The 25703-nt window shown below is 33.6% G+C and overlaps 1 protein-coding gene across 1 annotated transcript; it reads right to left on the bottom strand.

Moving 5' to 3' along the window:
• Window positions 1–75: 75 nt before the first annotated feature.
• LOC127263348 (membralin-like protein At1g60995) lies at window positions 76–14222 on the bottom strand. Its single transcript, XM_051292330.1, has 14 exons — window positions 13875–14222; window positions 13696–13758; window positions 12742–13167; window positions 12538–12619; window positions 11610–11671; window positions 11407–11501; window positions 7508–7587; window positions 6996–7079; window positions 2436–2552; window positions 2066–2151; window positions 1846–1952; window positions 1574–1665; window positions 1416–1492; window positions 76–737 (listed from the first exon to the last, which is right to left on the bottom strand). The coding sequence occupies exons 1-14, from the start codon at window positions 14025–14027 to the stop codon at window positions 237–239; spliced, it is 2025 nt and encodes a 674-aa protein (XP_051148287.1). The 5' UTR covers window positions 14028–14222; the 3' UTR covers window positions 76–236.
• Window positions 14223–25703: the final 11481 nt, after the last annotated feature.

The following is a 25703-nucleotide window of genomic DNA, read 5'->3' as shown; positions in this document are numbered from 1 at the left end:
TAATGTAGCTGGCTAAGCTAGTGCAATAACCATCATCTATTCACTACAGTTGAATTCCTACTCGTTGCTACTCATAACTTTTCTTGCCATTCTCTCTGTCTCCATTGGACTATAATTACCATATTCCCTCCCCCCCCCCCACCCCCCACCCCCCGGACCTCCCACCTCCATGTGTTTCTTTACATATAACACAACAAAATACAGCCTTTTCAAGGTGTTGGTTCTCAAGCAATTTATTATTCATCATTTTGTACCATTTGATTTTCCTCCTGCTGCTGCGGCTGCGAAGGTTCTGTATAAACTTGACCTTGATCTCTCAGATCTCTAAATATTGATAGGAATGAGCTGAGGCCCTCGGAGGAAGCGCCACCAAGAATCCACAACAACAGTGAACTAAATGAACTCATAGCTCCTGGGCTGCCTCCTCCAGCTTCTGGCTGACGAAGGATAGGTTGTCCCCCAATATCAAGAGGATTCTCATGCCTGGGGGAAGGTTGTTCCTCAGTACCTGGGAATCCAGCCGTAACATTCCTTGGCATTCGGGTATCAACCCCAGGTCGAAGTACTGGTCCAGATGCTAAATCCGGATTAACAGCAGAACCAGCCCCAGAATTCCTTGTGTTTAATCTTGTGATGCGTAGCGTTGAGGCAAGTATGGTAGATGATGTAATATGAAAATCTGGATGCTGCTGAAAATGCGATCGTCGATTTTGCATGAACCTTTGCAATGCAGGAACCTGACAGGCAATATCATAAAAAATCAGACATCTAAAATTAATTCAGATGTAACCCAAAATTTCAAAATTGCAACCACAATAAAACTAAACTTCATTAAATTTATGGTATCAAGTTCAGAGCGCTTAAGGAATCTTCCACTTGATGAGTCAGTAACTGACTTCTCCCAAATGATGTTGGTTGGATTATGCCGTACTTCCTTTTTTTAACACTAATGCACATCCTTGTGTATGACTTCATAGGCCAGTCTAGGTTTACCTCATTTTTTTTACTATTCATTTTTTTTTTAATCCAAAAATATCATATTTAACACTAATTTTTCACACAGCATTGCATCAACAACAATTTTATCTAAACAATATCATGATCTAAAGTACGGAACAAAAACACAAAACTTTAAAATAATAATAATAATATAAAAAAATTAGTAAAATGAATGCAATTCCAACTTCTCAATTCCTTTCTGTATACTTGTTTCTATTGAAATAACCATTCAATGTCTAACAATGATGTGATCCTTTATTCTTCATTTTATAGTCCTGGATGTATGCAAGTTTCCAAATGCAAATAAAAAAGCCAATAAGGAACCTTTCCCCGACCAACTCCCAATCAAACTGCAACAATGAAATAAAAACAATTTCCAACTAAGGCACCAATGGAATAGTGAAAGCATGTCATACCTCAAATCTGTTCCAGAAATATAGAATAAGGTGTTGCATAAATGCTGCCGAGGTTGAGAGTGCTAGATATGAAAAGCCTGAACACAAGGAAGAATTTCAGGAACATAGTAACAGGGACCATGTGGTAATTTGGACATCATAGTTAGAGATTGCACTACCGTATGTATAGGAGAAGAAGTATATGTGGAACACTAGAAAGTACAGTAGAAAGAAGCGAGGAAAGAACTTCATTGATATCGGTGTGCGGACACTGCAATCAAAGCAGGAACAAAGTTCCAGAGTTAAGGTATATCTACAAGTAGTCAAGTATCACTCAAGCCCATAAGCACGAGCAACCACAATATAAACTGAAAAAGACATTAAATTAATTGGAGAAGAATGCAGTCTGACAACATCAGGATGGGAATAGTAATCAAGGTAGAGAAAGAACCTGATGAGTGTGAATAGTTCACAGATCCAGACAAGAATTAGAACCATAAAGGCTAATAGCTGATCATCATAAAACTCAAAGAGGAAAAACAGGATCCCAATCATTATCTGGAAAGAAAAACACAAAGGAATCATAAAGTGAAGTAATGAATTCAGATAACAGTAGGGAAGAGAAAGAGAAGTAGACATTAAAGGAAATTTATAAGAAATGAGGAACTTACCGGTACAAAAACAAGTGATTCAATTACGTGCACAAAAATCAATTGAAATGTGGGAAGCCTATGCCGAGCATGATGCTGAAGCTGAACTGCAAGTTCCCATGAGAAGAATATGGCAATCAAAATATAAGCTAAATGGATCTTTTTCACTTGAGTTTCAGCCTAGCTAATAAGCAACAGCGCTACGTTCACATATCTATTTCTAATTATATAATCTTAATGCTGAGATCATATTGTGAGACAACCTGATTGACATAATACTACAGGCTAGTTCCAGATTAATGATTAGAATCGATTACAGTAAATATTTTAGTAATTTCCCGCACCGAGAGGAGGATGATCAAGCCCTATAGCAACTGCTTTGAATACCAACCTGTAAACCTCAGCATCCGAGTCTGTGTCTCTCTCAATGTAAATGAAACTGACATTGTGGTTGTGAAGAAAACAAAGAGTGACATCATTAAAACCCCACACTTGGTCACAAGATAATCTGCATCAATAAAGAATCATAAAACATTCAATTTAAAAAAATAAAAAAATAAAAAAAATAAAAAAAAACAAAGAAACATTTGAGTTTCATTGCCCTTATAATCCGGAAACTGGTGTACATTTGATTCACATAATAGTCTACATTTACATAGCAATAATTAAGGACCTTAAACTCCACTTATTCAAGTCAAAGAACTTTAGTAGAGTCTACTAGTATCAGTATGATAACATTTCCCTTGAATTGCAGCACAATATCTATATTAAGAGGCAAATTAAGATGGAAAATCCAGTTATCTCATATATCCATTATGAACCATGAAAATCATTGGACATGATGATATAATGCATTGAATGGTATAATTTTGTAAAACAGTACCTACAAACATGAAAATAAACAAGCTACATTACTCTTTTATGAAGTTTGATGATATCTTGAATGGCATGTTAAGTGTTGAGAAGGAAAATTTAAGTTTCATAATACGGATGGATCATACTCCTAAACATATAATGGGAGAACTGAAGAGTGAAATAAATTGAACCACTAACTACCGTAACTTCCTGTCAAAATATTGTATATAAACTAGTACTACTACAATAACTACAGAGAAGGAACTAGTGTGTTTAGATATCTTTTGGAGTTTTGGATTGATTTGGGAATAGTAAAAAATAGCATAAAAAATAAGTATTTGATGTAATATAAATATATGATGTTTTTAATGAAGAATAAGTTTTTGATGTAATGTATTAAATGTAAATTAAGTTTTGAATGTGATGTTTTCTTTAGAGATACTTTTTTGTGAATAATGTAAAAAAAAATAAAATTAAAACACTAAGTAAACATTGTGCAAATATATGGTGAATTTTCTAGAAGATGTATTCACAATAATTACACCTTTATACAAAGAATAAACATAAATAAATAGAATTATATAAAGTAATCTAACCGTCCTACTCTAAAAAATCAATTGGACATAAAGCACTTCTTCTCAAGCCAAAGCACATACGATCCAAGCTTATTACATATAAACTTAGACCAAGAACCTCGAAAGGCCTTTATCAATATGTTTATAAGTTGATTATTTGAAGACACATACTCAGTGTCCACACAACCAGATAAAACCTTCTCTCTGAAGAAGTACAGTCAATTTGAATATGCTTTGTTCGCTATAAAACACCATATTTGAAACAGCATGTACCGTTGCTTGATTATCACAAAACTTCATCTTTGTCCCCAAAGAAAACTTGAGTGCACAAAGTACTAGGGTCATGACACGATTCTCAACTTCGACACCAAAACAAACAACTATATTCCATTTATTATTTTTGCAAGATATCAAATTAACTCCAATAAATACACAATAGCTCGGATAGAACACCTACGACTGGCGGTCTGTCCAATCAATATCTAAATATATAACAGTCTCACAGTGGCCATGGTTTGTGTATATAATAAATCTTTTGTAGGAAACCCTTTAATGTACCATGAGTGCTTTCCAATGAGTCACGTGGAGACTTAAAAAACTAACTCGCCACATCACTAACAAGATAGTCAGTCAGGTGACAATTAAATAATTATGCTTCCTAACTAATTTTCTATATCGTCCCATATTAGCTAATGACCCCTTTGATTAGGAATTAGCTTCATAATTAGATCCATAGGACAATTCACAGCTTTACACAAAACCATACATTTTCCTTCCAACATATTAAGTGCGTACTTCAGCTATGACGGAACACCATTCGGGCAAGGGAAATCTCAATCCCTAGAAAGTGATCCCAAATACTTAATATAAAAATGGTTTTGTAATTACACCTTCAACCATGTAATGTCATTCACATTATTTGGAATAATGGCAATATCATTGACGTGGACTACCAAATACATGTCTTGTCCCCCTAGGGCATGCTTATAGAAGGCCATGAGATCCGATACACATTGTATCATCCAAAATTTTTGAAAAACGGAAAATATCCAAACCACACCCATGGAGATTGTTTTAACACATAAAGTAGGCAATGAAGACAACATGCGAGTCTGGACTTCCCTTGAGAAATAAAACAAGGCAATTGTTTCATGTCCACTTCCTCTTGAAGCTCATGACGACAACATCTTGGAGACCATAGAGAGAGTTTTCATATGATCTCCCTTGCCATACACATGAGTAAAGCCCTTAGAGGATACAAGGAGACATCATGCTTGGCAACCAGTTTGCGAAATTTAATAGAAGTATGAAATTGTATACAAACTTCGCAAACTTTTAGAATATAGATAACAATTTAGATTGATATCTCATCATATAAACTCAATTACAACAAGAAAATTATCACTACAAGTAACAAAATATTGAAAATCATAAGTGATATTTATACGAAAAAGACCCCAAACATCCAGGAATTACCCGGCACATGGCCAGAAGCATCAGAATCAAGAACCCATGGATCAAAAGATCAAAAGGAAAGGAAGATTATGAAATACCAAAAATAAGACCATTAGCATCAGATAAGGTAGTAGAGCTGATAGAGAATAACTGCTAGGATGTCCAGAACTGAAAAAATACAACATAATCGACACTGCATAGCACGATGGAATAAAATAGAAGGAAATCAGTTGAATAAATAGCATTTGTTGCATGAGGGTGCAAATGTAAGTTATAGCAATGTTCCCAAGTCTATCCTATACTATTACAATATGTACATTGCAAGTGGCGTCCAATACAATCATGACTCCTGCGATCACCACCATCTATAATGATCCAAACCAAGAATCCAAGAAACTAAGGTAGAGCTATTAGTAGAAGCTACAATAACAAAAGGGGTAGCCACAAAAGTATTGCCAATGGAGGAAAACCAGGCAAACGAAAACATCATCCATTGTAGAAATAGTGGAACCACCAAGTATCTTATCACAAACATAATCAAGTTGAGGCCTAAGATTAACAAGAGTCAAAAAACAAACTTATCTCACACACTTTATGCATTTGTAGAGCTAATAGATATAACGAAATCAAGTTCCTGACAAGATTTCAACTTACTCACATGCATAGATATCTAAACAAGGGTCCTTAAATAAGTAGAGTTGTTAAACTAAGCACGCAGTTCGTAAACTTGGTTGGGTTGGGCTTAAAGCTTAGTCGAGTCGAACAATATAAATAAGCTCGCTTTGTTAATAAACGAGTCCAAACCTTGTTTTTGAAGGTTCGTTAAAATGACATATTTATAATACTGAAATATTGATTAAAAACTCAATAAATAAAATAAAATATTATATATATGAATTAGAATATAACTTAAAATATTATATATATCCAAATGAGTTCAAACGAGCCCAAACAAACTTAATCGAACTGAACACCAACACCAACAATAAAATTGCTTAAGGAATTGAGCTTGAACACTATAAACGAACTCAGATGCTAGCGAACAAACACGAGCACAAATACTTAAAATTTTGTTAGGTTCGAATCGTTAACAACTGTAATAATACGCAAAGTCGGAAACAATATCATAATAGTGCTAAGTGTCATTGCTATAAAATGAGGCAGCCTTTAGTCCAACTTTCTGATAGGTTTTGAATGACTGATACATAGAAAATATAGTAAAATCCAAAGAGTTCATCAACTATAAGGAAACCATTCATATTGAGCTACCTTGCTATTTCCAATTTCATTTCAATCAGATGATCAGAATGCCCTTAACATTAGAACTTAAACCCTATAATGCAGCCCATGATCTATAGTTGAAGAAACCGTGTAGGTCATCAAATGTGTAATCACCTAAAAACTTAAATAGTTTCAAAAATTCAAATACTGGGATGGAAATGGAAATTTTTCCGGCAGAAAGATAAACTAGCAGATAGGTGGAGGCAAGCAGCGGGGATGCCGACTGGCACGCCTTGGCGTTAGGAATGCACGAGACAGGCGCTTGTCAGAGGCTGGCACTCGAAACAGGCAGAGAATCACTAAGAAATAAGGGAGATTTCTTCTCAGTCACTACCATAGGGGAGGGTGGCGTGGTCAATGTCCAGCTAATTTGCAACCATGAACAAACCTATCTCAACACTTCAACAGCATGTAGTCTAAACCCTAACAACATGTCTCTAATACCATTAAAATATATGTTCTATATTTTCAATAATTATGCCTATACAAAGAATTAGCAAAGATAAATACATAATACAAAGTAATATAGGCGGGCCTAATCTAACAACTGGAATACCACCTAGCAAAATAATTGGGACTTCAATGTACTGAAGCCATCAGAGATTTAAAACTTGAAAGCATTTAGCCAAAGATGTAATTATTGGAAAGCTGCTGCAAATCACTCATCCAAACAATGCTAACACATTGATTAATGCAGATAAATCTATTGGATGTGCAGGCCATACAAAACAGATGGAGATAGGAATAAATAAAACGTACAACAGAATATAGCAGAGATGCTCAACCTCCAAATTTTGCAGAGCTTTCAGGTTGCTCATGAACATACGTAAGATTATAGAGCTCCTTTGTTTGATAGTTATAAAGGTAACCTGCATAAAGTGAACTTCACTTATTAACAACAACAAAGAAAATCGCAACCATCCATGCACAGAACCTAGGTCTCATCTAATTTGATTAACTCTCAACTAGATTAAGTGTGAAGTAAATAATCATATATTACAGTAATGAATTGTATAAATGGTTTATGTATTATCCTTGGAATACAATGAAACCGCAGGACACACAACCGAAGAAGAGATTGAGGAAGAGTGATCTAATATGGAATGAAAACCTGCCACACTTTTAATGCGTGGCCATATACAAGTTAGGGAAGGCAAAAAAATTTCATTACTGATGCAAGAACTATATATATATATATATATATGTCTAAGTGTCATATTTCTTAATGCAAAAAGTATAGTCCAAAATTAAACAGAACAACTTGAAATGAAAATTGAAAGCCGAGACGTGCTGATACCCTGGCCAGGAAAACTCAACAAACTGTTCATCAAAATAGTGTCATATCCTACAAGCCTGTTTATCAGCAGCTGCTGCCACCTGAACACAAAAATAATTTATCTTATATTTCTATTCACAAGCATAAAGGGAATTAAATAATGTAGAGTACTGAAGGGGGTGGAAAGGAATCAGTCTGTCAAAATATGGAACTGAACCAGAATAGAATAATCCACTAAATTTGACTTGCAAATACTGATAAGTATGTTAACTGTGCAAATTTAAGCTACATTTTCCTTTCAGTTTTGGGCAGATACTATTCTTACAGCATGTATTCTTATTAATCATGTTCCATCAACGGCCCTAGGACATCAAGTTTTCATTACCTATCTCCAACTTAATGTGTTTTATATCCTTTACCCTTCTGTGTGTATGGTTGTAAGTGTTATGTTCATGACTATTCTCTGGGCTTGGACAAATTATGTTCTCGGTCTATCGAATGAGTTTTCCATAGGTACTCCGGGTTCAAAAAATTATTGTGTTATTCCTTTTTCACCCGTCGATATTATTTTAATACACTACAGATGCCACATTCTTTGAGTCATCAGTATGCTTCACAGAATCATCTTCCTCATCACCTCCTTTCTCAATACTTTTGACTCGTAGTCCAGTGGCTCTCCCTCAAACCTCCACTTTAGGTTTATAGTCAGCATACATAGAAATGTTAGTACAAACCTCCCTCACCATCATCTACATCTATTGATGGCTCAACTCCGATTCCGTTGCCTTTCCTGATTGCGGCTCCACAATCACTAGTTGCCCTGCGTCGTGGTACTCTTGTCCATTCGTAATCCAAATCCTGTTTATCATTTTCTTTGTTATCACTGTTGCCCTGCGTCATGGTACTCAGTCCATTCGTAATCCAAATCCTGGTTATCATTTTCTTTGTTATCCTTTCATATGTGTTGTTGTTCCTGCTTAAGATTCCGTCTTTGTTCCACACTCTTGGCGTGAAGTTCCGAGTCATTGAGGGTGGTGTTACACCATGGTGAAGAAATGTCTATTTTGCATGCTAGCATTACTTGGAAGCTGGTTCTGCTGCCGCCAAGAAAGACACACGTAACTTGATAGGTTTATGCAATCAAGGTTGGGCCTGATGGTCGCATTGATCGTCTCAAAGTTTGGCTTCTCACGAAGGATTTGACTAAGTGTATAGAGAAGATTATACAAAAACCTTCACCAAGATGTCTTTTGTTCGCTTTTTTCTTTCTATGGTGTGGCTATGCATGGTTGGCTCCATCATCCGTTAGACATTAAAATGTTTCTTGCATGGTGAGCCATGAAAAGAGGTATATGGAGCAAATGTTTGGTTTTTTCCCTTTCTTTTGGCTGCGCTCAAATGAGCTGCCTATGTACTCAGTCAAAAAACCGAGATCAAGTCATACGTAGTTTTTGTTAAAGAAATACAATAGAGTCAATGTCCTAAACTATAAGACTAAGCCTAGGCAATATAAAAAACTAACAAGCAAAATCAACCAAGGCATGTAAGTCCCAATATCAATTAAGTAGAGGAATCTACCGGAACCCGAAACTCGGGAGTCCGCTCTCGTCTGCTCTAAGAAATTCTCGAGCCGCCGGGGGATGTACTCCAGAAGGAGGGTCCGCACATCGGGGAGTGTGCTTGCCATACATGCTATGAGTTCACAAGCATCCAATGTCTGGTCGATGAAGATACCAAGGAGTGCAATCGGTGGAGTACGTCTCGATTCACAACGGTAAGTAGCCTCGACCCACCACTAAGTCTAGACCCGTGCAAATCGCAGAAAACTCGGCAAAAGTGTTTGTCGCTCTCTTGATCAGGGCCTGAAAGGCCGCTACCCTCGTCCCTACAACGTCTCAAATGATACCGGCAGCTCCTACCGGCCCAGGGTTCTCGATCGATACTCCACCAGAGCAAATGCTTGGTTATGCTGCTAAGAGAGAGTCTGGTCTTGTATGTTGTGACACCCCGGCCCACAAGCTACACGAGTCCTTACAGCGTGCTTCTGTCCTCACTCAAGTGCACAGAGACTTTCCAGGGGGTCACCCATCCTCAAATTACTTTAGGGCAGCACGCTTAACTCTAAAGTTCTTTTAGTAGGGCTCCCAAAAAAAAATGTAAACATTGTTGACATGAGTAGTCTATTCAACCAATTGAATCTCTAATCAACTTCGGATGGTCTAATATCGGCTCATCCATACACGGGAGTTGGCCAAGCTAAGGCCCAACTCCGGGGTATCACATCCTCCTCCACTTTAGAATGTAACGTCCACGTTGCACCTCAAGGATCGTCAACAGTCCGGTCAACGACTGCGGGCTTTCGTAGGTTGGCTCTGATACCAACTGTGACAGCCCGCCCGGCTTCGCAGGGCTTGCAGGCCGGGGTGTCACAATGGCCTTCCTCACTCACTCCATGGCTTGATACAATCTCAACGGGCATGATTTTGACGTTTCAAACTTGTTATCCAAGAATTTGGAATAGCATAATGTACATCTGATCATACCATATATTTTAAGCATAATCTAAAGGAAGATGTGTTTACTTGATTGTCTATGTTGATGATATTATCATCACTAGGAATGACATGAATGGCATCACTCTGTGTCTGTTGAAGGAACACCTATAAAATCATTTTCAGACCAAGGATTTGGGACCACTTCAGTACTTCTTAGGAATTGAGATTGCCCAATCAAAGAATAATGTTATCCAATCTCAAAGAGTATGCTTTTGATATGTTAAAAGGAATGGGTATGATTGAATATAACGTTGTGGATTCTCCTATGGATCCAAACAGAAAGTTGCTTCCTGAACAGGGGAGCCTTTGCTTAATGCTGGGCAACATAAAATGTTAGCTGGAAAGCTTAGTTACCTCACTATCATCCGACAAGATATATCATTTGGCGTAATTGTGGTGAGTCAGTTCTTCCGTCTCCATGTAATTCTCATTGAAAGACTTATGTGCATTTTGCGGTATATTAAAGAGTCTTCAGGAGAAAAAGATTACTTTATACAAATCACGATCACTTTGAAATTGTTGGATATTTAGATTTGATTAGGCAAGGCCTCCTGCTTTGGCCTTAGCTACATATGAGCTTCTTTGTGAACTTTTTAGTTCTGTGAGGTGGCGAAGATAAAGTTGTGGCGTAATAACCAAGCAGCATGGCACATTGCATCAGACACAATGTTTCATGAGTGAACGAAGCTTATTGAAATAGATTGTCACTTTATAAAGGAGAAAATGTTATTTCGATATATAGATACTAAATATGTGTGTCTTCAGATGATCAACTTGCAGACATTAACAAAAACCCTAAGAGGTCCTAGATCATCTAAAACAAGCTTGGATCGTATGACTAATACGCTCCAGGTTGAGGAGTGTTAGATTTTAATCTATATTTATAATTTAGATAGACTTGATACAATTAGGATTATTGTGATTAGATTTTGTTTGTTGGATGGATTATCTACCAATACTAATTGTGTATTCTCCTTTCTCTCATAATGAAAAAAATAACCTTCCCCCTATTTTTCTACATGATGTTCACCATATCCAACATGATGCTCATATCCAACAAATTGTGAGTGACCCGATGGATGCATTATCTAGTATGGTGGCATGCTGACATTAAGTTGATGTTATCACTTATCAGTTGCTGAAAGTCACCACACAACTGTACAATTAATTGAACACTGCAAATTACAGCAAAAGAATTAAGTATAATATCTCATAAATTTCAGTGACTGTTTTAGAAGAAAGCAAATCCACAAGCATTTTACAAAACCTTACAAACAGACCTCAAGCATTTTAAGACAAAAATATCTCAAGTAAAATGGACAACCTCATGATCTAGAGAGCAAAAAATGACGAGCATTATATTACCTATTTCCAAAGCAGCTGTGACGAGCTGAAATGCTGATGTTGATGGTACGAATTCCATGCCTTGATCTAGCTTCCTCAGGCAACAAGAAGTAGCCCTAAAAATAAATACAACACTCAAAAACAATTCAATGACATTATTTGCATCAGAAAAAAGGGAGAGCTCAGGTTACACAAAGAGCAATCATGGTACAACTAAATCACACCTTTTCCATTGTATATAAATAAGCAGGTTCAAATGCCTTGCTTCTGTTTTCAAGCCACTGCACTGGAATGTTAACATCAAGCACAATAAGATTACAAGTGAATCAGATAATTGATATCAATCACAATGACTCACACTAAATAAATTGTATGAATGAAAATACTCACAAATTTATGTAAATAGAATGCAGAAAATTTGAAGTTTAGTGCAAATGAAATCCCTTCATCTAAACAATATGCCATCAGAAATTGTTTTTTTTTTTTTTAAAAAAAAAAAGAGTAAATGCATTATGTAATAAGCCAGTAGACGTAAGCAAATGCTATTGTAGTTTGCCCTTGTTCATGAAGAACCGAAAAGTTGGAATCAGCATGCTGGTTGTTCATTATCAAAAGCCTGAAAACTTATGTGACAATACACAAACTCTCAAGCAACATGCATGATAAAATGATAGAACGAAAAAATTATTATTATGGAAATGAAAATTTCCATCAACACAGGGCAAACCACTCACTTCCAAACTGTAGTTGTCAGTTGTCACACAAAATGTAAGATAGCTATTAGATTATGACGTAAACCTTGATACTCTTTATATATACTCAGGATAGCCTGCTAATTGTAACAACTTCTTTATTTTAGGGTCCAGCATCATCTAGAAAATACTAATAATGCCAATATAAAATGGGCCTCGCTTTGCCATCCAGGAATAGAACTGGATTGGCAGCTAGGCGTGCTCCTCTGGCAGCAGCACTTTAATTTACAACTCTTATCACTTTAGAAAGGACATGGAGGCTTATGTATACAAAACTCTAGTTTGACTGAATTTATCGTAAGTACAGATAAGAACTTTAGAGATATCTTGACAAGAGTCCAATTTAATATAAGCTAATATTCAAAAACTCATTAATTGAACCCTGTCAGGATACTGTTACCTGCATAGAGATTGAGACTGTCTAAATGTAATATCTGTAGCCACTTGGGAATGTCAAAATTGAAATTTATACCAGAAATGTCCTACATGAAATAAAGGCTTTATTAATTGAAATTGGTAAGTGAAAAGAAAACGATTAATTTCTTCAATTGCCTGAATTAATCAATTCAAATGAAATAAAAGAAAGATATAATATGAGTCTGACCCATAAACCTCCAAGTATTTGCCTCACTAATCTGAGAATGAAAGATAAACGCCCATGCCACTTTTTTGCAATATGCATTATTCCCGCTCTTAGAGATTCTTTGGGAGAAAAGAAGAACCTACTACGCGCATCTTTACTGACTTTAACAGTCACATCCTCAGAAGATGGCTTCAATCGTTCTCCACTGACGGAAACTTCATGCTCAGATTCCATAACTTCATTCCCAGTCTTCCAAAATTCTAATGGAGACATCACCCTCCTTGTGTCAGAACTTACCCAACTCAACCATGATTTAGCAGCCAGATGATGCGAACCATCTCCATCTACGCTGGCGGGGTTTTCAATTTCAGTGAGAGTTTCAGTATCATGAACATCTATGACATCATTCACAGTCTCATTATGTGACCACAAGCCAGCACTAGTGATCTGCGTGAGCACAAGCCAATATAGTGAATTAGACAGAGGATTGCACCACAACAGTTAGCCATAGCTAATTGAATAACTAAATCAATTATTCCAGTCTATCTACATCAGTTGGTAATTGTTATGGGAATGATTAATGTGACACATCACTCTAGCTGCAAGTCTACAATCATATTGATGTATTGAAGAGTTGGTAGCATGTAAAAAGGCCTCGTGTAAACAAGCATGCTTGGGTAAATTGCCTAAAGTCAGGCAATTAAGGTTGCGTAGGCCGTGTTGCATTATTAGTGAGTTCCTTACTAGAAGGACAAAAATGATTAAAAACATTCATATATTGCTCGTCTTAAACTCTAATTATCTGATATTGTTCTGCCTCTGTGCCCCTTTTCTATGAATTGAAAAGTTGTGTTAAGGATCGTTTACCAGTCCTGGTTAAATTTTTGTTTATTCTCAACAGATTAACAAAGTAAGACAGTGTAATCCACATATAAAATTTCACAAAAACAAGTGTATCTATGCACCACCACATACCTTGATCTGGATAAGCTGGGCGTCAGACATTTGAACACTAGAGAACTCACTAGAACAGCCAGGCTTCAAAATTCAATTAGAGGAAGAAATAATTAGATTTCAGTATGAAACCCAAATCCACGGGGTAGAGAACGATTTGTTCATAATTCAATCTCATCAGGGGTTGGACGGGAAATTACCTGCTGAACATAATTGGCGTGCATAACGACGAGAATGCAAAAGAGGGTAATCGCCAAGAAGAGGAAAAAGTACTCGAGCTTGGCTCTGATTTTAGGGGTGAGCATCTCAGCAAATCGCTCCTGCACCCGGATAAAGGTCTGTTCTGGATCCATGCGGGAGGACCGAGACAGGAAGGAATCCGAATCAGAGTTAGGCAGAGAACGATGATGGGATGGTTGAATTGCAGCGACGGGAACAAACGGCGATCGCTGCTGCTGCTGCAATAACTGTGACTATATCTGTGTCTGTGTAACCCAAACCCATTATTCTTCCCAAATGCAACCCAAGCCACTGGCGGCGTTGATATCATTCTCTCAATTACTATATTTTACTTTTTATTACTATTTTCTTGAACTATTCGGATAAAGTTAGGATTTATTCATCTAAACAAATTGTTATTGAATAGGACAGCAACGGGTCGGGTATGGGTATGGGTGTGGGTATGGGTATGGATAGAGTCCGATCAGTCTAACGATTAAATTAAAAATCCTTGGTTACAAAATAGTACTTGGATTCTAAAATCCCGTAAATAAATGATTTTTTTTTCATATTATTGTACCTTTATTACTTTAAATTTTATTTCTATTATGTTGAATTAAAAAAAATCAATGTGCAGGGTTTTCCAAATGGGCCTAGGGCCGTGGACTGGTGTATAGTTCAATGGGTCTGTTAATGGCAAAATGATCCAAAATGGGTCTGAATATAAGTCAAACGGTCCAAGTGTTATTAAGAAATGAGTTTTTTCGGGATAAACCTGTGATTAAGATGAGACCGCCGATACGGAGGTCGGTCAAAAGAGGAAGTCGGGCGAAGAAAGATGAGATGTCAGACACGGAGGTCGGATAAAAGAAGGTCGGGCGAAGAAAGATGAGATGACAGATACAGAGGTCGGACAAAAGGAAGTTGGGGGAAGAAAGATGAGACGGCCGATACGAAGGTCGGTCAAAAGGAGGTCGGGCGAAAAAATATGAGATAGCAGACACGGAGGTCGGACAAGAGGAAAGGTCTGTTAATTGGTTGGGTGAAGAAAGATGAGATTGCAGACACGGAGGTCGGACAAGAGGAAAGGTATGTTAATTGGTCGGGCGAAGAAAGGTCTGTTAATTGGTCGTTTAATTAGGCAATCTATTAATCGACTGATCGATTGGCTGGTCATTTAGTCAAACAGTAGTTCAGTCGCTTGAAAGGGCGGTCAGTTGGTCGCTTGATTGGGCGACCAATGAATCGTCTGGACGAACGGTTGCTCAGCCGTTTGAAGGGACTGGATGGTGGTCGCTTGATTGGGCGACCAATGAATCGTCTGGACGAACGGTTGTTCAGCCGTTTGAAGAAACTGGATGGTGGTCGCTTGATTGGGCGACCGATGAATCGTCTGGACGAATGGTTGTTCAGCTGTTTGAAGGGACCGAATGGTGGTCGCTTGATTGGGCGACCGATGAATCGTTTGGACGAATGATTGTTCAACTGTTTAAAGGGACCGAATGGTAGTCGCTCGAGTGGGCAACTGATTAGTCGTTTGGTCTAGCGACCAGTTAGTATCTGGATTGGTCGGTTGGTCAATAGTTGAATTATTCGATAGGATCAGACGGTGGATGGTCCAGACGGTTTCTCAGTCGGATAGTGACTCTGTTTGAAAAGACGGTTAAGGGAAGTTACAACAGGCGAGCGGATCAAACGGTTGAGTAGTTGTTCGGGACCAGCCGTCCATTTAAGGAGGTAAGGTGCCCAGAGGCGGTCGGTCGAGCCAGTTGGATTCTGTAACTGATGGGAGCAGTTGGTGAAACAGTTAAAACACGTGTCAATGGTGGAGGAATTAATGGACGGTTGACGGCGGTTGCTGTAATAGAACAAACGACGGTTCCCAAACGTTTCTTTAAGGAGTATTTAAAGATTTGGATCTGTTTTGAAAGGCATCTTCAATCGACATCAAATTCAGTGAAATTTCTTTTGGAGATCACCATTTTACTTTTACAGTCTGTAGTATTTATTTTTCCTATTTTACTTATGTATCGTACGGTGCTTAGAGATTCTCAATCTCAGACATTTATTTTATCAAATTCGAAGATAATTTCTATTTTCGAATTTTACTTTTTATTGTTAAAAAATTGCATCAACAATTACATTTCAATTTTCACTTTTAGTTGTGGATCTTGTGTTGATTCGGTAAGTTAGAATCATCATATATCCATAACCAATATATATTTATATATACTACAATATATGTTGAATTATAATATAATATAAATTGAATTGAAATATAACATTATATTATAAATATACAATAAATATATATTGATTACCTATATAACAAGGTGTTGATCAGATCAAATCAATATTATATTTATGTCATTTACTTTTATATCTTTCTACCTAACAAATACTACTCTATCTTTGTTGAATCTTAAAAATATAATAATTTATTTAGAGCATATGTTACAATTATTTTTTTCACTATCTCTCGTTATTTTTTGGTTTGTATTATAACTGAGATTTGTTATCTCTATTACTCAACACAGTTAATACCTTTATATTATTATGAAAAACTCATTACATTTACAAAAATAATAAATAAATAATTATTTAATAAATTATAACGTAAAATTTGAAATTTAAAATTTTTTAAAATTTAAATTTATTAATAATTTATCTATACAAATACAAATCACGACTTACCTATATATTTTTCAAATCATTTTTGTATATATCCAATTTCAACATATAAATTTTTTAAAGTTTCATATTCAATCTCGTTTCAACTAGCTCTTTAATAAAATTATCGGAAACGAAAATTTTCGGGCAATGTATTAATTCAAGTTCATTTCAATCATTTAGATTTTTAAATGCCACTAATTTCACCAAGTCAAATAATTTTAATATTTCTGTTGATGTATTTTTTCAACAAACAAAAAGTAAAATTCAAAGATATGGAAAATATCTTTAAACTTGATTAATTAGTGCCTGAGATTAGGAATCTCTAAACACTGTACGGTACATAAAAAAATTAACTGGAAAATAAAATGCTGGAAATTTAAACTGGTGATCCCCAAATCTGACTTTGCTTTGTTGAAGTTGATTGAAGATGCCTTCTAAAGAAAAATCCAAATCCTTAAATATTTCCTGAGAAATTGTACTGGAAACCGTCGCTTGAACGGTTACAACGTCTCCTTTTCAACCGTCTGCCAACCCTTCTTCTACTGACACGTGTCATCAGCAGACCACAATTATCACTCTATTCCACTCTTAACAGCATCCGCCTCTTTGGACCGACCGCAGACCTTCCGCCCTTTTGGTCCGAACACTACTCTTCCACCTTATTGGCCCGACTACCAATCTTCCCGACTTGCGGACCACCCGACTTGTTGATCCAGTCGCAGACCTCCCGACCTAAAGACCATCCGACTTATTGGTCAAGTCGCAGACCTTTCGACCTAAAGACCATCTGACTTACTGGTCTAGTCGCAGACCTCCCGACCTAAAGACCATCCGACTTACTAGTCTAGTCGCAGACCTCCCGACTTAAAGGCCATCCGACTTACTGGTCCAATCGCAGACCTCCCGACCTAAGGACTTTCCGTCCTGACGACTTTCCGTCTTGAGGACCTCCCGACCTGAGGACCTCCCGACCTTCCGACCTTCCGACCTGCGGACCTCCCGACCTGAGGACCTTCCGACCTGCAGACTTTCTGTCCTGAGGACTTCCCGACCTGAGGACCTCCCAACTTGACCTCCCAACCTGAGGACCTCCCGACCTGAAGACTTCCCGACCTGAGGACTTTCCGACCTGAAGACTTTCCAACCTGAAGACTTTCCGTCCTGCATCCTCCTTAGAAATTAATCTATTTTCCTTGAGTTCCCCACGGTGCCTTTCAGCCAGTTCGATCAACTCTATTACCAGACCCATTTTTTCTTTTACCTTGGGCTTTTTAACCTAATTCTAAATTTCATACGTAACAATTTCATAATATGAAAAAATTATAAAATATTTCTTTAAATTTATATAAATTAATATTTTTAAATTAAAATATTCCCTCCGTCCTAATAATACAATAGTTTTGTTTATTATTTTTGTTCGTCCCAAAATAATGGTCTCATTTCCATAAATAACTATATCACCATAAAATTATCCATACTTTTTCATTATTATTACACAATTGCCACTATTTTTTACACTAATATACTCACAAGGACAAAAAGGTCATTTATTTTTACTTTTTACCAACTACAATCTCGTGCTTAATATAATAAACTATACTTTTGGATGGAGGGAGTATAATATTATATAATAAATATTACTTATATATTATTATATAATAAAAATAAATATTATTATGAATTTTATAAAATTGTAAAGATAATGGATGGATGTGATAATGTTATAACGTATGTTAAAAGAAGTCATTTGAATTTTATTTAAATATAATGCGAATAAGAGAGATAAAAAAAATAAAATAATGCAATAAAGATTATAACGAATGCTCTTAAATATACTATTAGAAATACATATATCTATTTATAATCATTAATTTTATTTATATTTTAATTATATTATTAATAATATATTAAGAGTGTGTTTGTCTTTTGAGATAATTTGAATTGATATTTATTTATGTGAGGTATAGAGAATTATGTAAAGAAAATAAAAAAAATAATAAATATGTGTGATGTATTAATTTTTTGGAAAAATGAGTAGGAAAAAAATCAAAGTGAACAAACCATAAATAAATTAATAATTTTAAAATTATTTGATTAGTGTGTTAGTTTTGTATTTTTAATTTGATGTATTTTTTTACATTAGGTATGAGAAAAAATGTATGTTAATAAAATAATATTTTATATTGAATTTTTGTGTTAGTGTTTGTTTGTTTAATGTTTTGATTTGAAATTTTTTTATTTAAAATATAAGAATATTAACGATCAAGATACTCATATTTGATATCTCCACTATTATTTTACTTTTCTCATCAGTTTATCTCTTGTTTATATACACAACAAACAAACTCATCCTAACTTTTTAATTTTCACATATATATATATATATATTTTTTGATTTTTTTTTTAAAAAAATATAATTTTATTTTATAGTTAAATTATATATTATTATTATATGTCAAATATTTTGATTTAATAATTTATTGAAACAATAATTTATCTAATTTTAATTTATTTTTAATTTTATTATCAAAACAATTTTTTAAATTTTAATTTTTTAATAAAATTAAATAATATTTATATTTATATATTTTTATCTAAATTAATAAAATATATTCCATATTGGTATCATATTGTAAAATATAATATTTTATAAATTATAAAAATATTATAAATTTAAATATAATAATATATTTAATATAAATTAATAAAAAAATTATATACATATATATAATATATATCATATGTATATGTCATGTGTCCTAATTAAAATGGGACACATGACAAAAACCAAACATCTCCTATTTTTTATTTTCTTAAAAAATAAAAAAAAATAGTTGAGGTGGCACATCTCCACAGTGGAGAAACGTCTAAATTATGTCGGTATATATTATATTTTTTAACATAAGTCTAAAATTATATTAAAATTTTTTATTAGAACACACCTAATTTATTAAACAAATAAATAAAGTTCACAAAAAAAGATGGATGTACGCGTTTATTTTATCACAACAAATAAAATTTGTGGAAGTACAATTATGTCATTTAAAATATAAAAAATCTAAATTCTTTAATTAATCTACAAAACAAGCTGAATTTGATAAATATAAAATTCTGATAATTTTACCAATCAAATAAGGATATGATCAAAATCCTAATTGTAATCAATCCTATCACATATAAATCCTACGGCAAACTATCAATCCTATAAAATAAAAATTTGTGAACCAAACAAATCCCTTGAAGAAATTTTAGAATAAACTGAATCAAGATCCGACCAACCTAAAGAATTATTTATTTATTTCACATCATTATATATAAAAAAAAAATCACAAAAAATATATAATCATCATCATCATCAACAACAACAATAATAATTCGACCATAAAACTATATCTCAATTCTTGTATATTATGATTTATGAAATAACCAAATATGCAATCTTTTGTTCATTCATTGTTAGAAGTCAAAACACATTAACGCATTAACTTATTAATCACAACACAAAATAACAACAATCTTCATTATTCATCGTTATCTTTCTTTTTATCGTCAAATGTTTTTGAACGTCTAGAAGTCAAATTGACACGTAAAATAATAAATTGATAAATAATATAAATCATACAACATTATAAGATTTAAATATATTACTTAAAAATATATTAAAATCAACTTACTATTTTCTTCACTCCATAACCAAGGTCGAGCACATATAATATTTCAAAAGTAGAAGAATTAAGTCTACTACGATAAGGGCTAATAATTCTTCCACTATTACTAAATGTATATTTGGAAGCAATTATAGAAATAAGAATATAATATCCTTTTCCATATTTTGTAAATAAGGATAGTTCTATTCGTCTTTCACTAACTCAATATATCAAAATTTTGTATATGTTTCTTCCAAAAATATATCTAACTCTGACATCGTAAAAGTCCTAGAAGAATCAATCATACTTGCTATAAATTGATCATATTTCTTTAATGGATCTTTGATCAAATGCATCAATAGAAACAAATTGATTTCGAGTAATTGTACCTTCCAATTCCAACATACCAACATCAGACACTGAACTCATACGTAGAAGACATAACTCTAGATTAAGAACCAACTAACGAATCATAATAATTTTGACAAACTTGGTTAACTTTATTCTCAGCTCCATCACTGTATTAGATTAAAATAAATCTCAACAAATTTCAACTTGTACATAGGATCAAATACTACAAATGCCCCCAATAGGATATGTCAATCACTTCAATAATTTTCATACTTTGCAAGTATTTTTTCGTCATTTCTTGAACCAACATATATGGACTCTCCACTTATTCATCTAATTTTGATTTTATCTCATATATATGAACAAAATAAAAATTCGATGTAGAATAAAGTGTTTCAAAAAACAACTCTGTCACCTGATTAAAAAATATTCAACTTTCTACATATTTCAATTGTAATTTATCAATCCTCCTTACTTGTCTCACTATTTTAATTTCTCTCTCGGCATTTAATTCATGGAAATACATCTTTATAAATTGTAGTCATCTCTAACATCAAATAGGTAGAGTTCCAACAAGTTTTTTAATCCAAAACTAACATTATAGAACAATTAATATGCAATTAAGGAGCAATTTTTTCAAATATCTTAATTATAGAAGTTGAAGCAGTCCAATAAATGACATTATCATGCACTTTTTTTTAATTTTATTATTAATTATTTCCAATCTATCTCTAACAATTAAATTCCAAACATGTGTAGAACAACATATATGAAGTACTTTTCTATCAATCAACATATCTCTTGATGAAAGTTTCTCCAAAATATATTGAATCATCGAATTATTGGTAGTACAATTATTAACAACAATACTTGATAAATTTCTACCAATATTTCAGGTCATCAAAGACTCAATGAAGATATTGGATAAGACTTCAGCAGTATGAAGAGTCAATACATAATAAACTTATAAAGTGAAATATTTGTCCGTAAATTTCAATTATATATATATAAAAAAATTAAGAATTAAAAAAAAAAACTTTTTACATAAATTTACCTCAAAATGACATTTTGCAGCATCCAAGGGTCATCAATCGAATATCCAGTACTCGACATAAATCCTTTCTTATTATTGCTTGATGTCCACACGTATGTTATGATGACAATTCTATTATTAAGCTTATCAAATATCCCTCTGATGAGCTAGGACAAAAGTAGAGGTTGTCAATGCAATTTCATAAGCAATTGGTGCGTTCTAATAATCAAAAGAACTTTGGTTTCGAAACCCTAGATTCTGCTTGATTATATTCACTTGACAAACTCCAATTTTGATACAACATATTTCAAAAATAAAATAGAAATCAATAAGAATACAAAATCACTAAAAAAAATAATAATAAATAAAGAATTGGTAAAGAAACATTAGATACCAGAGTCAATGGTATCTAATAAATTCTATCTACTATTGGATTTGAACCAATGACTCCCGCCATATGAAAGTAATACTCTAACCACTAAGTTAAGTTGGTAATCTATCATCCAAAAGAAAATCCAATGGAACCCATCCCATCGATGGATTATAAATAGCATGTTCATTAATAAACAATAATAACCTAAGTAATACAATTCCAAAATATATGATACTGGATCATAGAATTCATCTTGACAAGAAATTTTATAATCCCTCCGTTCCAATGCAATAGTCCTGTTTACCATTTTTGTCCGTCCCAAAACAATAGTCTCATTTTCATATATAACCATATCACTAAAAAATTACCCTTACTTTTTCATTATTATTGCACAATTGCCACTACTTTTTATACTAATACACTCACAAGGGCAAAAAAGTCTTTTACCCATACTTTTGACCCACTATCAATATAATATCAATATTCCTTAAATCTCGTGCCAAACACAACCCAAACCATAGTTTTAGGACGGAGGGAGTATATTATAAAATACGTATCACAAGCGCTATGGACTATAGCTCAGTTGGTAGTGCACCTCGTTTACACAAACGCCAATATATTTCGGGGTAGTCCATTATACACTTGAATAAAAAGAAACTTACTTTCTTGAAAAATCGATGTCTTGTCCTCATAACTATTGAGAGAACATTAGCTTGACAAATGATTCAATCGGATTTTGGTGCCTTGTTAGGTGCCAAATAGACCAAGTCATTGATTTGAGATATTGATAAGGTGAATATCAGTGCATTCAATACTAGGGATAATGAGTATAAGGTTCTCAAAAAAATCCTTTTCGTCCTCCTATGAGCTTCAAGATGTATGAAGTTTCATATTTGATTTTCATTTTCAAAGGAACGATAGTGACTTTTATTCCGGGATTTATTCAAAATAGTTAATTACTTGGTTTCCAATCATCAAGTCAATTATCTATTTGTTACTTTGAGCGTTGTTCTAATATTTTCTGGTACAGTTGCTAAGTCCACATAATTTCCACTTTATGCATGGTTAGTTGATGCTATCGAGGGCCCTACTCCTATTTTGGCTCATATTTATGGATAATACCTTTGAAATATATATATACTTCTAAACTCAGTGTTAATACCTAAATGCTTTATTGACATAACCACATACATTATCTTTATATCTTGTTTCATTTTCCACATACCCATATACATATTTCAAATATTTTGGATACGCATACTTATACCCAAGTAACCTCAAGTCCTCAACTAGGGAAACCGATTGTTTTAAATACTCTAGACCACTATTCGTAGATAAAATGATTTCTTCAAATTGCTCTCCATTTCTAAGTTCATAGCCTTCCCGAAAGCTTGATCAATATTATCTACCAAATAAAAGGCTTGTTCAGGAAGACCATCTAATTCTCCAAAAAACCCTCTTATGGTTTATGCTAGATCAACAAATTTCCAGGGAGAACCAAAAATACTTCGGCTACAAAAAAAATGGTTTCTTTATTCCTTATTGTAAATGGTTGCGCTTAAAAGAGCTGCCTACATACCCGGTCAAAAGATCGGAATCAAGCCATACGTAATTCTAATTGTTTTCTTACATAAAAAAAGAACTAAAAGAACTATTACGTCATTGTAGTCGCTACCTAAACCCCCGTAAGGATGGACTGCAGGGTTTGCGTGGTTGTAACACTCATCAAACATATACACCAAACAACCGCATAATGGTAATCATTGCTCTTCACCTCCTTGTTGTTGCCTTTTTTGGCACTACTCTCCCCCTATTCCTCCTCGCCCAAGGGAGTCTCATTTTTGGACAGCTAAAAGAATGACAAAAAAAGGTAAGCTTTATTGCTTTAACATGTTGGTCCGACACCTTATTCTTCAATTTTTTGACCCTATTATCGAAGTACAAAATGGCAACTAGCTTACCAAAGATTTGTACTCTTTATGGACTCTATAAAACATTAAGTATCAGTCATCAATAGAGTATTTGAAATGAATTTAAAAGTTTATCCAATTCTCTAAAGAGATTTAATAACACAATTATGGTATACATATCACCCCTGAAGTATATTATATGGTACAATAGGTTTGAAAGATGCAAATGCGAGTACTTAACAATACCATAACTGAGGCTCGGGTACTTTAACTTGTACAAAAAATATCGACCTACAAACATGATTAATATACAAAAACAACAAAATAAAACACACAACTACAATAATTACATAAAAAAATGAACTTATTTACCCTTAAACCATGCAAATATAAAACCCAACTTTGACAATATAGATATACATTACCCAAAATAGAAACAAATAAACAACTATAAACAAACATACGGGTGAACAATAGCTTCTCAACAACGAATGAAGACATACAATATAACGACCAATGCTTAAACCACATTCAAATGAACAAACTAGGATATAAAATAGTACTGTAAAAAAAAAAATGAGGAGAGATTGACAATACACTTGTTGTTTTATGCTTCGTTTGGATGACAAGATGGATTGAAGATTTCTTTGACTATGTTGGTTGAGAATATGCAATTACTTTTAGGGGTACATTAAATTTATACAACGCGAGCTGATGAAAAAAATATGAAATGGAGACTATACTAAACCACATAGCTAAAGTAGAAAGTGCAAATCAATTATTCTATAACGGAGATTATTATTATTATTATTATTATTATTTTAAATTAGTATTTATAGATACATGCAGAACATCCAAGGTAAACATAGCTCATATCATACTTTGCAACATTCACCGTAACCATAGATGTTAATTATATAGGTCTGTAAGTTTATGCATATACGATAGTTTGGAGAAAAATTTAATATTCTTTACGTAGCAATGATATGTCAAGGGAATGAGAGAGGGACAAATAAATAACACAATGAAGAAAGAGAAGAAAAATACATTTAGGATTTTTGGTACAAAGAAATTGGGGCAAAGAAATAAAAATAATTTCATTTTTCTTGTTTGATTGAGACATAAAATTGACTGTTGAGAATTAAGTCATTTATTTTATTTTATTTTTTTATACATAGAGAATTGATAATTATGAGTATATTAATTTTAATTTTTTATATTTTAATTTTTTTTACTTATTCACTTTTATTAAAAAAATTTGTTTATTTACAATTTTTATTTTTTATTATTATTTAAATTTATAATTTTTATTATAAAAATTATTTTATTTTATAAAATAGCACTATTGAAATATAAAAAAATCAAAATAAAAAAATAGGGTGTGTTTGTTTGAGGGATTGGACCATTCATCCAATTTTTTTCCCCCAAAAACATCAAATTAAACACCTATTTTTTATTTTTTATATTATACTAAAAATCAATTTTACATTAAAAAATCTGATCAATACCTATTTATATCACATCATACGACTATTCAAATTCAAAAATTTTACTATTCAAATTCTAACTCAAAATCCAAACCCCAAAACAAAAACAACCTAGTTATTTGTTAAAATATTTTTTATTCATTCATAATTTTGATATCAATTATTTTGTCTCTCTTAATATATCTGTGTTATATTTTATAATGAATTTTTCATCTTAACAAATAAAAGAATAATTATTAGTTCTCCGTTGTATTCTCTTTATTTGCCATTTACTATATTTGTTTGCAATTTTATTTTGAGTACAACCTCTAATGCTTTAAATGTGAATGTATGATT

This window comes from Andrographis paniculata, unplaced genomic scaffold, assembly GCF_009805555.1.
Source record: "Andrographis paniculata isolate CXL003 unplaced genomic scaffold, ASM980555v1 Contig69END, whole genome shotgun sequence".
NCBI classification, from domain to species: domain Eukaryota; kingdom Viridiplantae; phylum Streptophyta; class Magnoliopsida; order Lamiales; family Acanthaceae; genus Andrographis; species Andrographis paniculata.
This window is presented reverse-complemented; position numbering and strand designations above follow the sequence as displayed.

Bases quoted from the DNA above. Each gene is read 5' to 3' on its own strand.
- LOC127263348 (XM_051292330.1), bottom strand. From the start codon at position 14,027: ATGGATCCAGAACAGACCTTTATCCGGGTGCAGGAGCGATTTGCTGAG. The intron at 2,553-6,995 runs GTTGAGCATCTC...TTATTGATGCAG, and splicing joins AAGCTCTGCAAAATTTGGAG to ATTATCTTGTGACCAAGTGT. The intron at 1,953-2,065 runs GTAAGTTCCTCA...TTTTCTTTCCAG, and splicing joins AATCACTTGTTTTTGTACCG to ATAATGATTGGGATCCTGTT.